General features: G+C 46.1%; 1 protein-coding gene across 5 annotated transcripts in view; it reads left to right on the top strand.

Annotated features, from left to right (window-relative positions):
• TRAF3IP1 (TRAF3 interacting protein 1) overlaps positions 1-13672 on the top strand; it is a 36405-nt gene that overhangs the window by 1448 nt on the left and 21285 nt on the right. For 3 of the 5 annotated variants that reach the window (XM_084891617.1, XM_084891616.1, XM_084891620.1), the window contains exons 2-8: positions 1845-1913; positions 2306-2467; positions 4254-4394; positions 4504-4938; positions 7455-7526; positions 7607-7771; positions 8497-8572. In XM_084891617.1, coding sequence (XP_084747743.1) covers positions 1845-1913; positions 2306-2467; positions 4254-4394; positions 4504-4938; positions 7455-7526; positions 7607-7771; positions 8497-8572 — 1120 coding nt within the window. The remainder of the gene's footprint in view (positions 1-1844; positions 1914-2305; positions 2468-4253; positions 4395-4503; positions 4939-7454; positions 7527-7606; positions 7772-8496; positions 8573-13672) is intronic. The other 2 variants (XM_084891619.1, XM_084891618.1) reach the window with 1 other exon arrangement.

The following is a 13672-nucleotide window of genomic DNA, read 5'->3' as shown; positions in this document are numbered from 1 at the left end:
TGTCTGGCCCCCTCCTCCTCCTGCAGCCCTGGATGATGTGTGGGGAAGGGGCATACCCATGTGTTTCATCACCTCCAACCTGTGAAACAGCAGGTAGCGTCTTCTAACCCAGGAGGGCACAAATGAGTCACCAGGCTGGGAGCCTGGCCTACTATAGCCTCACACTTTTATCTTCCACGTTGGTCCTGTCTGCCCCCTGACACGGAGAGCCAGAAAGGGAGGTGGGGGACATGCCTCCTCCCCTGGGTCTTGGCGTTTCACCAGGCAGATGCACTGGAAAGCATTTTCAGATAACAGGTGCAGAGCCTTGTATGAGAATCCTTTACTGCCCCTGAGTATTATATTTAAGTTACCCTCTTATCATCTTAGCTACAGCTAAATAGTTTTGCCTCTTTCATAAGTCAAATAATTGATCTTGTGATGTTGATGTCACTTGTCACTGAAAATTATTGCTCACAATTTTAACTGCCAGCTAACTGGGAAAACATCAAAAGAGACAAAATGAAAAGTTTCCAGGTATACGAAGTACAGGATACTCTTTTTTTTTTCTTTTTTAAATATATTTTTATTGAAGAAAGGAGAAGAAAGGAGAGGGGGAGAGAAAGAGAAAGAGAAACATCAATGATGACGAAGAATCACTGATCATTGATTGGCTGCCTCCTGAATACCCCCTACTGGGCATATGCCCTTGACCAGAATTGTACCCGGAACCCTTCAGTCCACAGGCCGACAATCTATCCATTGAACCAAACCAGCTAGGGCCAGGATACTCTTAATGTTCTATCTGTTTTCCCAGGAAAATTAATGGCACAGCTCTTACCTAGTTTGATGAGGACTAAACGTTTAATCAGTAGCTGGCTGTAACTGGGTCTCAGAGAAGCAGTTGATTTTAGCATGGGACTGTTTTTTGTTTTTAAAAACACATCTTCTAGTAATAAATATGCTTTATATCCACCTGAAATGCACACAGATAGAGATATTCACTCTTACTATATAAAAACACAGTCTGATTTTTTTGTTGTTTCATTAAAAAATGCTGTTGCTATCCGTTGTGTTGATTTTATAGTAATGTACCACATTTTGAAAAAAGCTGGTCTTGGAGAACTCTGGGTCTGGCTGTGTGTGGGGATGAGGAGGAACAGAAAGGTTAGTGTTTGGGGTCATTGGGAGGGGCAGGTTGACTGAGGAAGAGGACAGAAGTGATGTGGCACGGAGCACCCTCTGTCCCAGGAAGTGAGGAACACAGTGAAGGAGAAAGACCTTCCACCTAGTTTCAGAAACCCAGGCTGGGAAATACATTCTTTCCACTGGGCCTGTGTGACCCTTGTAAGATGTCTCCTGCTTTTGAACCTCCCAGGGCTCCTTGTGGTCTTAGGCTACGGTGAGTCCCTATTCCTGAGTGGCTTCAAGGGCCGTCTGAGTCAGGCCCATGCCTGACTCTGGCCTCAGGCTGTGATTTTCTTGGTCTGGACCTTTCCAGGGCTGTTCACTTAGCCTGGCATGTGCTTCCTCAATACCCTCTCCCCTAACTCTTCTCCTTTATGCCTCTGGTCTCAGTATAGATCAGACGTCTTCTGGGAGACAGTCCCAGACACCCTCACCCTTCCGGAGTTTGGGTGGGTACTGATCCTCTCTTCCCTCTCCACCCCATAAGTCTCTTTGATGTTTACCTATCCCCACAGCTAGGCTGGTTTCGCCTGGTCAAGGCCTCACACATGACAGACATGTGTTTGTGGGGTGAGTACATGAATCAGATCTTGGGGACAGATTCGGGGTTCAGTGAATGAGGCTGATGAAGAGGCTGCTTTGTGGGGTGCTGATCATGCTTTGTTTTATCTTTGAAGGTGATTCGGATGACTGGCTTCATGAAGGGCCTGTACACGGACGCCGAGATGAAGTCAGATAATGTGAAGGTAGGTTTGAGGGGGGCTATTTCCTTCTCCTTAATGAATTTTTTTTTAACCTGTGTACCTTGGTGTGTGTCATTTATATGCTGATTATGGTTGGGTAATTTGTGAATTGCTGTATACTCTTTTTCATTTCATTTTTGGCAACTACATTCATGCTAATTTTATTCACTGAGAAATGGGATTAGTGTTGCAAAGGTTAGTGCTACGACATCAACTGATATTAAAAGTTTTATTGATTTTTTTGTTTTGTTTTGTTATAGAAGGTCAGTATTTTTAAATCGACATCTCAGAATAGCTCTTTATGCAAACAGGAACTGTGCCTACCGAACATACTAAAGGTAACACAAACCTTTTGAAGTATTTTGTCATTTGTATTTTAAATGGAAATCTTTCAGGATAAAGATGCAAAAATTAGCTTCCTTCAGAAGGCCATAGACGTAGTGGTGATGGTCACGGGAGAGCCGTTGTCGGCGAAGCCAGCCCGGATCGTGGCGGGGCACGAGCCTGAGAGAACAAACGAGCTGCTCCAGAGAATTGGAAAGTGCTGCCTCAGCAAGGTAATGCTGCAGCCGGGCCCTTAAAACTCACAGCATGAGAGCAGCAGCTACGGAAGGAGTTTTGGGTGGTGTGTGTTGGACCCTGCCCTTTGAATCTGATCCCACCTAATCTGGAACCTCAGAGTTACATGGGAGAAACTTAAAACAGTATAATGAAACAGAGACCCCAGTTCCACAGGCTTTCAGTGTAAAATTGGGACTCACAGACACTCGGCTCCTGGGGCCGGTGGCCCGAGGCTGTGTACCCAGGCTTCCTGGCCTTGTTCTCCTTCTTTTGGGCCCCTTTCAGGGCAGGTGACTGTTTCCAATGGGGCCCAGGTAGATGGAGGAGCTTCTTTTATTATTTGGGTCTCATGGGACGTTCCAGCTCTCTGCTTGCCTTTCCAGCCTCTGGTGTCATTCCCTCCCTCCTTTCTTCCCTATTGCCCCTCCCCTCTCCTGGTTGTTGTTTGCAGAGCTGTGCTGCCTTCAGAGAAACCCGTTTCAATTGTATAGGGACTAGAATTATTACTTCTGGAGGTCCTCATGTGGCCTGGAAGCATGGCCTCTGGTTAAATGCAACCTGGCCCTGTTTGCTGAGACGATGGAGAAGGTCATCCCGAGGGCCTGCCTTCTCTGTGGGGTTGACCTTTATCAAGGGCTAGCTAATAAAGCCCTTCGTATACCTGGTGGGTTATGGGCTGGGGGCTAACCTTCGTTGTTGCTGATAGAAACAGTGGGGGTAGCGGGGTGGTGGCTCCTAGGAGGCCTCAGGAGAGCCTCACTGGTCTGTATCCTACTCATAGGCTTGGAGATGCAGAAGCTGATTTTGCCAGTGCAGGTGGTGGTGGGGAGAGAGAATGTTTCTGTCCCCAATCCCCACCCCACTTCCTTCACTTTGCTCCTCTTTCTAGAAAGCAAATCTGACTCCTGTCTTTTCTGCCGAATCCTTTGAGGCTTCCTGTTGCCTGTGTGTGTGTGTGTGTGTGTGTGTGTGTGTGTGCGCGCGCACGCGCACACGCGTATATACAGCTCTGTGATGTGGCTCATAAGGCCCTGAGAGACCTGCTGCTACTCCCCGTCCGCTAGTTCTCTCTCGTGTACTGCACCTGTGCCCGCCTCTAGGTCTCCTGCTCTGGTTGTCCTCCTGCTTCCCAGTTTTATCTGGCAGCGAAGTGGGACCTCTAGCCTTTCCCCCTCCCAGGCTGACTTGTGTTCCCATAGTGCACACATAAGTACAGAGTTTAACCATTGTATTTGGCCATGTCTCCCAGGACCTCCCCTAGTATGCAGCACATCCTCCAGTACAGCGGTGGCCAACCTTTCGGACCTTAGTGACCACTGGTTGGTGATGGCTGCTCCAGTACTAGTATATCCTTGGCCCCGGAGTCTAGTGCTCCTTGTGGAGAGAGAGCATGAGTGTGAGGTGTGCCCAGGGTCTGGCTGGTGGGCAGGTGCTGCAACGAGATTCTTATTTCCTTCCTTCAGGCCTTTAATGGTGGGTGTCTGTGACCCTACAGGGAGTGGGAGGCCTTCATGGAGTTGTCTTGAACAGTGTGTCCACACTTCAAGCGGGATTCGTTGCACTCGGGTGGGTTCTGCTGTCCAGACTGCAGTGCTGCTAGGGTACTGCCAGCAGGTGGTGTACTTTGTGGCGACAGCACATCCTTTTCATGTCTTGTCCTTCGAATCTCACTGATAGACGAGGAATCTGTAATGAGCTGCCTTTGAATGTTACCATTCATGTTTGTTACGTGTGCTAATCCCAATTTCACCCGCATTTCATTTCCTCCCACGGGACAACAAGGTGTCCAGCGATGATGCGGTGAAGAGAGTGCTAGCCGGAGAGAAGGACGGGAAGGGAAGGGCCTCACTGACGTCAAAACCTCAGGAACCGGACAACAGGAATGTGAGAGAAGAGGAGCCCAGGGTTCCTAAAGATGAAGAGGTGATTCTGAGGCGACATATTGGAGCACGAGACAGTGAATCTTTTTGTAGGTCAGGCAATGGCATCTGTAAATGAGCTTGTTATTTGACTTTTTTTTTTTTTTCTTCAGGGTAGAAGAAATTCTGAAATAAATGAGGGAAGTACAAGCAGAGATCGCAAACAAAATGAAGAATTGAAAGAAGAAAGCAAACAGAGGGAAAAAGAAAGAGACAAGGAGAAGACCAAGGAGAATGACCGTGATCGACATAAAGACTCTGAGAGAGACAAGGGCCGAGAAGGGGAGAGAGAGAGGACCAGAACCAGGGCCCGGCCTGACAGGGACAGAGACAGAGGCAACAGGGACCGGGACAAGGATCTGGACCGTGCGAGAGAGAGGAAAAACGAGGGCGGAAAAGAAAAGGAGCGGTGGAAAGACAGGGAGAAGGAGCGTGAGCGAGACAAGGGCAGGGACAGGGATAGGGACAGGCGGAGGGTGAAAAACGGGGAGCATGCACGGGACCCTGTCAAGGAAAAGAGCCGAGAGCATGATAAACCGGAGAAGAAGGTAAAGTTCTCTTCGAAAACTGTGAGCCTCTATCTTAGAGTTTGTGTTGTTCTCTAAAATGATTTTTGTCTTCATTAGAATGTGACTAGGAAACTGATTTTTTAATCGCCAATTTAAAATTAAGACAGTCTTGGATTCTCAGTAGAAACTGGAAGAGATGCCAGTTTTTTGCCAGGTGATTCAGATTTGCTCTGTGCTGTGAGTGTGTGTTTGGGTGTTTCTCTGAAGTCCGTGGAATGGCCGGGACCCAGCGTTGTGAGCAGTGTTCACAGGCTGGCTCAGTGGTCTGTGGGCCTACGAGCCTGGTTGTAGTTGCATTCATTAAGAATTATGGCTACTTCCCTGAGTCTTGTAGGTATTAGTGGGTAAGTACAGTAAGCCCTTGGTTTCTGTATTTCTTGTTTAATTAAATGTTCAGATAAATTTAGGATTGACCAGATTAGTTTGGTTTCGGTGTTTTCTGAATGTGCTAGTTGCTTTGGGTTCCCTATGCCCGGTATAGGTGTCTGTTCTCCTGGGGGCATCATGTGGTTCTAGAGTGTTCTGGGAAGAAGGTTGTGGGGGTCTTCTGGCCTCCTGCTGCTAGGAAGGAGGGACCCAAGGTCTAGAAAGGCTCAAGGTCAGTTCAAGGTGGTGAGGGGCGAGGCCTGAGCTGTGATTCCTCCTGGGACAGCCCTCTGGTTTTTAGCATGGTAACTCAGCTTGTGGCCCAGGGGGCCCAGGGGTAGATGGGCCTGGCTCTGCGGGAGGCCTGGGCTGCACACAGGTTTGGTTAGTAATTGAGTTGTGATCTACTGAGAACTGTGGGGTTCCCACAGGCCCTGGAGTAATATAGCCTATGGCAGGTGTCATGCAAACCAGGTCACTGCAGGAGTCTGAGAAATACGAAGACATTCCCCATGTTCTCTCATGCATTGATGCTTCTCCTTTCCCTCCCGCCCTCTCTCTCTCCCTCCTCCCTTTCTCTCTCTGAGAGCAATTAAAAAAGAGAATGTTGCCAAAACCGGTTTGGCTCAATGGATAGAGCTTCGGCTTGGGGACTGAAGGGTCCCGGGTTCGATTCCAGTCAAGGGCATGTACCTTGGTTGCGGGCATATCCCCAGTAGGGGGTGTGCAAGAGGCGGCTGATCGATGACTCTCTCTCATCGATGTTTCTAACTCTCTATCTCTCTCCCTTCCTCTCTGTACAAAATCAATAAAATATATTTTAAAAAAAAAAGAATGTTAAAAAAAAAAAAGACCTGCCTTACTCTTTCCAGAGGTCTAAGAATTGTTTATCAACACCCTGCTTTTTCTGAGGCGCTGGCACATTCTGGTGTGTTTTCCTGCGCTCCAGGCAGCAGAGTGAATGACCAGTCTTCCCAACTGTTCTGTTCACCACACTTGTTGGTGCTGTTAGAGGTTTTGATGGAGAGACAATTCTTTTTTATTTTTATTTTTAATTTTTAAAATTTTATTTATTTTTAAAATTTTTATTTTTTATTATTTATTTATTTATTTATTTATTTATTTTTTATGAGAGACAATTCTAAAGAGTGGTTTTGCAGGTGGATATGTGGGACCTATTGGAGCCAAGTCAGAGCCATGGTTTTGTGTAAATGTATGAGAGACCGGGAGAAGGCGCTGTGTTCCTGCTTGGAGCTGGGCTGCCAGAGAGAGACAGACACTAGTCCTGACTTCTTATGTAAACGGTGGCTTGGGAGGTGGGAGATGCCTCCCTTTGACTTCTGTCCAGCTTAGATGGCGTTCTCGGCCTCCCTCTGGGGTTTGGGAGGAAAAGGTGAAATGGTGGGTGTGAAGTGCTCTGAGAAGTCCGAGTGACATGTGTGAGGGTTGAGGACCCAGGTCATCTGTGGGCGTGACACCTGTCACCTCTGAGGAGACAGCTTGGTGCTCCTGGGCTGGGGAGCCCCAAGCAGGGTCATTAAGGCCAATACCGTCTGTCCCATCATGACTAAGTAATGAGGACATTTAGTCAGCGAAGTGTTGAACAGGCATAATGCCCTCTGCCTTTACAAAGGAACCTCAGTGATTGTATCTCCTCTCCCAGTATGAGATGTGTCTTCCAGGGAATTTGATCCAAGGTGCGAGGTGGTGGTCACCGTTTTCCTACAATTTGTTTAAAGATGGCTTTCCTGGCGCCCAATCTGGAGCCTCCCTCTGAGAGTGCCTGGCTCTCAGAGCCGAGCAGGGGGCAGGTCACTCTCCCCCACTGCAGGGTCCCTGTGTCTCACTGGGATGTGAGGTTTGGCCTGGTGCCAGGAGACATTGTCCTGCAGTTTCCCCGAGGGGCACTGCCTCCAAGTGTGCTTCCCCTGTTCTGCCCCATGTGGGAGTGGTCTGGATATTCTTTGGGACCCAAGCAGCTAACAGCCACAGGGGTTCGGTCTGCAGTGGGACATGGGGGATGGTTATCTCACTGCTGTCAGCAAGAAGCATCTTGCGTTTGGATGTCATTTTAGATGTAACAGGTTTGAATAATTCTAGAAGTTGAAGAAAAACACTTTTTTTTATAGTCATCAAGTTCCGGGGAGGTGACTAAAAAGTTGTCAGATGGATCTGTTAAAGACTCCAAAGCTGAAGCAGAGGTAAGCTTTAAAACTAACTTTAAGAGATGCAAAGTTGGGCTGTGTGGAAATAGTAACTGCTGTGCCGGGGCCTCTCCTAGCCACAAGACGGGAGGAGCGCGCAGCGTGGGCTGCCGGCCGGAGGGCCCTGTTCAGCTTGTCGTAGGAGCGATGATTTGAGTGGCTTACAGCCTGGACACACAGCTGGGGTGTGCAATCCTCCGGTCTCCTGTGTGGACCCCTGGGCTTCCTTAAAGCTTCATTTGGCAAGTGCTATGTATGGTGTACAAAGGGATAAGGTAGTCATTCGGGAGAGGGGGAGGTGGCACTTGGGATGAGTCTGGGAGAAGACTAAGTCACCAGGCAGACAGGGAGACAGAGGCCAAGCTCTGCTGGCTTGTGTGGGACCCCGCAGTGTATCCAGTGGCCGGGTGTGGTTAAGGCTAGCCCCTATCCTCTCCACGTGGGCCATCCTTGGGCGGTTAGACTTATCCAGTTCTCACAATCTAACTTGCTTTCAGAGAGCGTCCAGGCAGCTGCAGGAAAGAGGGATGAGGTATGGGACTGAGGTTGGAAAGTCAGATAGGAGGCCATCATGGCTGGTTGAGGGAGGTGGCAGGGTGGGAATTTCCAGGGTTGGGAGGGATGGGATGAGCTGTTTTCTCTGATCTGTGCTCATAGTTGTCTACGGATGCATGATCTAGTGTGTAGCTGTAGCAGGTGATTAAAGTATGGTTGGAAAATTGCTGGCCTGTTCAGGGCTGCACAGAAGACAGGGTTCTAAATCTAGAGCGAGAGCGGGTTCAGCCTCCCTCTGACTCCCAGGCCTGGAGTGCTTTAAATGTACTGAGTTGGTGTCAGTGCCTCTAAAGAGTATGGATGGTCTGTTCTGTTTCCTGTTCTTCCTTGAGTAGAGCTTGGTTCTACTCAAGTAAATCTGCTTGTGGATCTCTGGGTGAGGCATCAATTAATTTTTTTCATTCTCTTTAAGACTGAGGTTTCCAGTAGAACATCCAAGTCAATGGCAACAAAGACATCGAAACGGCGATCTAAAACCTCCATGGAAGGTACAGCAAACTTTATCATAAATGCCTAAAAATGTGGAGATTCATTTCTTTGCCTTAATCACAGTATCTATGGGAAAACGGATCTTGAAAGCAGATCTGTCATTGGGGGGGAGGGGGATGAACAAAGACTGGGAAAGTGATGAAAATATGTGGCTCTTACACACATACATGAGCTCATGACACCGGGACAGAGAGCACCTCCTTACTGGAGATCAGTGTTGCAACCTAGAAGATGTCACTCAGTTTTAATTATCTAGACTCTTATCTTTTGTATGATTGGCTGCATTTGATCCTGATGCAGGATGGACAGAAAGAGCCTCCTGTTCTTAGACAGATGGCTCCTATGCATTTAAAACAGAAATGGGAAGCTGCTGGAAACAGGCCTAGCCTGAGATTGCCGAAGGAAAGATTCATTATGACAGAAATAAGGTAGTGGGGAGAGAGTGAGCCTTTGCAGGGAAGTGCTGTTGAAGGTTTTCAGTTCAGTATCAAGTTACTTTTCCTAAATTGTGGAAGTTAAGTGAGGCAAGAATGTCATCTTGAAATTTTTTCATTTAGAAATTAAGCTTGGATGTTTTGAGTTTTTGGTCATGGACTCGTCCATCCCCTCTTTAACCATAACATGTAATAATTTAATAAACATCTATGTGGGATGGGTTCCCAGAAGTGTAAGTGCTGGCACGAAGGTTTTAGCTACAGGTACCTACCGTACCCTCTGCCCCACTCATGCTCCAGGGATTTAAAGGCTCGCTGACTCCCTGGACTTACTAGTGAAAATGCATACTCTATGGGTCAGTAATTCTCATCCACTTCCTCGTTTGTCTGTTCTTCCCTTTGCCTGATTCCTTATTACTCTCCTTAGAGTCTCCATCTTCTTAATTTGCATAACTTCTCTGTACATGAAGTACATCTGCCAATTTTTAAAAAAAGTATTTGTTTTTTACATTTTTTAAAGTTCATTTCTATTAATTATGTTTGATTTCTGACTTGCCCAAGTGTTTAATTTGTATGCATTGGAAGCTGCCAGTCTTTTTTTTTTTTAGTCCAGAGATTTGAGAGATGAAGACTGTATTTAGTCATCATTATTATCATTAATTGTATTAATTATCTCTTATTTTAATTCATGGTGGAAGGTGAGGCTTCAGAGTCTATTTTTTCAGAATAACCCAGCCGTGTTCAGGATCACTTACTAGTAATTTCCCTTCCCTCCTGCTCTCTGGTCTCCATTCACGTCTTTTTAAACTTCCACTGTTTTCTGTTTTACTACAGGTTTCCTATCATTGTTCTTTAAAAAAGCTTTCAGCCATTTTATTTGTCTATTCTTCCAGATGTATTTTTAAATCACTTGATGAGTCAAAGAATCCCACAACCCAGAAACAAAACTACCTTAACTTCCCTGGATTTAGTTGGATTTGTGTTAAACTCGTGCTTCATTCTGTGGGGAAGATTGGATACCTCCAATTTGGAGTTACTACAGGCGTCTCCTTCCTCTCAAGATGTGTGTGTATGTGTATCTGTGAGTCAAGGTGTATTTGATTGTTTTGTTTTCAGTTTTTTGCAAGTGGAATCTTCCTTCCCCTCATCATTTTTAGTGATTATTGTTGGAATGTAGGTACTTTATTGATTGTTGTATTGAATCTGAAATCAAGCCTTGTCATAGTTCTTCTGCTGACTTGTTAGGTTTCTAAGCTGACAGTGGTATTGTCTGCTTTTCTTTTCTAATAACTCCAGATGTTTGCGTCTGAGTTCATGGGCGAGCTTGCACTGTAGAGTACCTTTAGAGGTTCTTTAACTCATTCAACTGTTGGAGATTTACAAGCTTTGGGATTACTGAGCTGTCAACAAATTGGTGGACTCTTTTCTTCCTTGCCTGCTAGATGGGGCACTGACCTCATGTGGATCCTCACCCAGCAAAGCGGGCACTGCACCCTGACACTGGCTCGTTAGCATGGGAGAATCGGGAAAAGGGCATGAGGCCGAGGAACTCTGTTCAGCTCGAGGGATAAGCCTGTATGTACTGGAGTGTGAGGTATTATGCTGTTGGACACACAGAATCGTAAAGCCATTCTAGAACCCATCTAGAATCCAGAAAACATTCTGCATGAGAAGATAACTTTTGCCTGTTCTTAAATAGTGCATTATAGCACAACTAGTCACTTTGAGTTGGTGAATGCATTTAAATTTCATTTGATAACTGCAGCATTACAAATTCAGTTTAGTACATATTTTCATTGTGCAATTTCATGTTAGGAAGAAGGGGCTGTAGAACAAGTGAACCTAGTCTTTCTTCTGAGAAAGAACATACCCATCCTGCAGGAAAGCTAAGAAGGAGCATGGGAAACCTGGGCTGCCCTGCCCGACAGGCTGTGCAGGATGTTTGAGAGCCGGCCCCTTAGCCACCTATTATTATTGACCAGGTAGAGCTCGGTGGGTATTCAGCATGGGTCCCGCCTTCCAGAGCTGCAGAGCTGCAAGGATTTCCTGCCATGAGTCAGTCCTGGGCTGAGTGTGTGCATTGGAACCTTCGTTACTTCGTTCTGCAAATTTCTGTGGACAGTGGTCAAGAGGGAGAAGACAGGTAGCCGGGAGAACACAGCATGCACACATTCATGTTAGTTAGCTGGGAGACTTGAAGGAAAGTGAAACTAGGAGGAGTGGGTAAGATTGGGCAGTGTGCAGGCAGGGAGGACCTCTGAGGAGGTATTGGTCCTAAATCTGCAGTCAGACATCCCTCTTGCAATCTGTGACCATGGCTACTAACCACTCGCCTGCCTGCCTGCCTGATCACCCCTAACTGCCTCTGCCTGCCAGACTGCTCCCCTGCCAACCTGACTACCCTCTGACTGTCCTCCCTTGCCGGCCTGATTGCCCCTAACTGCCCTCCCCTGACGATCTAATCACCCCTAACTGCCTCTATTTCGACCCCCACCACTGTGGCTTTGTCCAGAAGGATGTCCGGAAGATGTCCAGTATAATTAGCATATTACTCTTTTATTAGTATAGACTAGAGGCTTGATCCACAAAGATTCGTGTAAGAATGGGCCTTCCTTCCCCTGGCTGCTGGCATTGCTTTTGCTCCGGCCTGAGCCTCCTTTCCGCTCCGGCCTGGAGCTGCTTTCTGCCTTCCCACGCTGCCCAGAGGCCTGGAGCAGCTGGGGTGGTGCGGAACTCCTGTTACTCTTTTATTAGTATAGATTATTTATTTATTTATTTATTTATTTATTTTTTAAAAAAATATATTTTATTGATTTTGTACAGAGAAGAAGGGAGAGAGATAGAGAGTTAGAAACATCGATGAGAGAGAGTCATCGATCAGCTGCCTCTTGCACACCCCCTACTGGGGATATGCCCGCAACCAAGGTACATGCCCTTGACCGGAATCGAACCCGGGACCCTTCAGTCCCCAAGCCGACGCTCTATCCATTGAGCCAAACCGGTCTCGGCAGTATAGATTATTTTTATTCTAACCTCTTTGATGTTCATTATAATGTCTTGAAGGTCAGAAATGAGTTGATATTCTATTTACTTTAACTTGCTGTATTACATGATAAAGATGAATAACAGCTCTTAAGTTAACCATTCCATGCTCTTTTTTTGTACAACTCATTGTTTAAAAAAAATACATTTTATTGATTTTTTTACAGAGAGGAAGGGAGAAGGATAAAGAGTTAGAAACATTGATGAGAGAGTAACATCGATCAGCTGCCTCGTGCACACTCCCTACTGGGGATGTGCCCACAAACAAGGTACATGCCCTTGACCAGAATCGAACCTGGGACCCTTGAGTCCACAGGCTGACGCTCTTTCCACTGAGCCAAACCGGTTAGGGCTACAACTTGTTTTTTTTAAGGTTATTAATCCTCACCTAAGGATGTTTTCCCCATTGATTTAAAAAATATTTTTTATTGATTTTCAGAGAGAAATAGAAACATCAGTGATGGAGAGAATCATTTATTGGCTCCTTTCTGCATGCCCCCTACTGGAGATCAAGCCCACAATTTGGGCATGTGCCATGACTGGGAATTGAACTGTGACCTTCTTGTTCATAGGTAGAAGCTGAACCACTGAGATATGCAAGCAGGGCTCCCATTGATTCTGTTAGAGTGGAAGAGAGGGAGGGAGGGGGAGAAAGAGAGAGAGAGAAAGGAACATTGATGCAAGAGAGACACATCAATTGGTTGTCTCCCACATGTGCCTTGACCAGGGCCTGGGATTGGACCTGTAACCCAAGTACATGCCCTTGACCAAGAATTGAACCTGAGACCCTTTGGTGCACAGCCCGATGCTCTAACCACAGAGAAACACTGGCCAGGGCAGTACAAGTTATTTTTGCATCTAAACCAGTGGTTTACAATGTGGGACACATGCCTCGCAGGGGGGCAATTTGATTTTTAAGTGGGGGGGTAATTCAAAAATGAGTTATTAACAGTGGATTTTTTGCATTTCTTATGATTCTAGGGGGTCTCATATACAGTATATTAATATATATTGTGACATATTTGTGCATTTCAGTTCTATATTGTATGTTTTGAATATTTGCTATTTTTTCATATCACTTCATATTATTATTATTTTTTTTAACAGTTTCTTAGTGATTTCTTACTCAGTACTTCAAGTGTACTTTTGTTCTTTCACTTTTCTCTTTCATGGGTGCCATGTCCTTTGGAAGCTTGCTTGGACCACGTTAATGGCCTTTTAGGCCTCCCCCATATGAATAGGAGTTCACTTTTTGAATAATTATATGTCACAGGGTGGGGGATATCAGAAATTTAAAGATGCTTAGGTGGGGCAGAACCAAAAAAGGTTGGAAACCACTGGTCTAAACCAAAATGCTGTCTTCATTTTGCTGTTGGGATTTACAAAATGATGTGGGTGTTAGAGAATCATCTTCCAGTTTTCCATCTTTCTCCGCTCTCTTCTAGAAGATGCCCACAGGGAAGACTGGGAAGTGCTTGCTGTGGGCACGTGGGAGCTTTTCTGTGGCTTGCCTTTCTTTTTCTGTTTGAGGTTGGCAGTGACGTGGGCACACATCCTCACCTACTGATAAGGAGCCATTAGATGTATGAATTTGGAATTCAAATGGGATGATCTTAATTAAAT

This window comes from Pipistrellus hanaki, assembly GCF_964339955.1.
Source record: "Pipistrellus hanaki genome assembly, chromosome: 8".
In the NCBI taxonomy this organism is placed as follows: Eukaryota; Metazoa; Chordata; class Mammalia; order Chiroptera; family Vespertilionidae; genus Pipistrellus; species Pipistrellus hanaki.
Note: the sequence above shows the minus strand (reverse complement) of the source record. Positions and strands in the feature narration are given on the sequence as shown.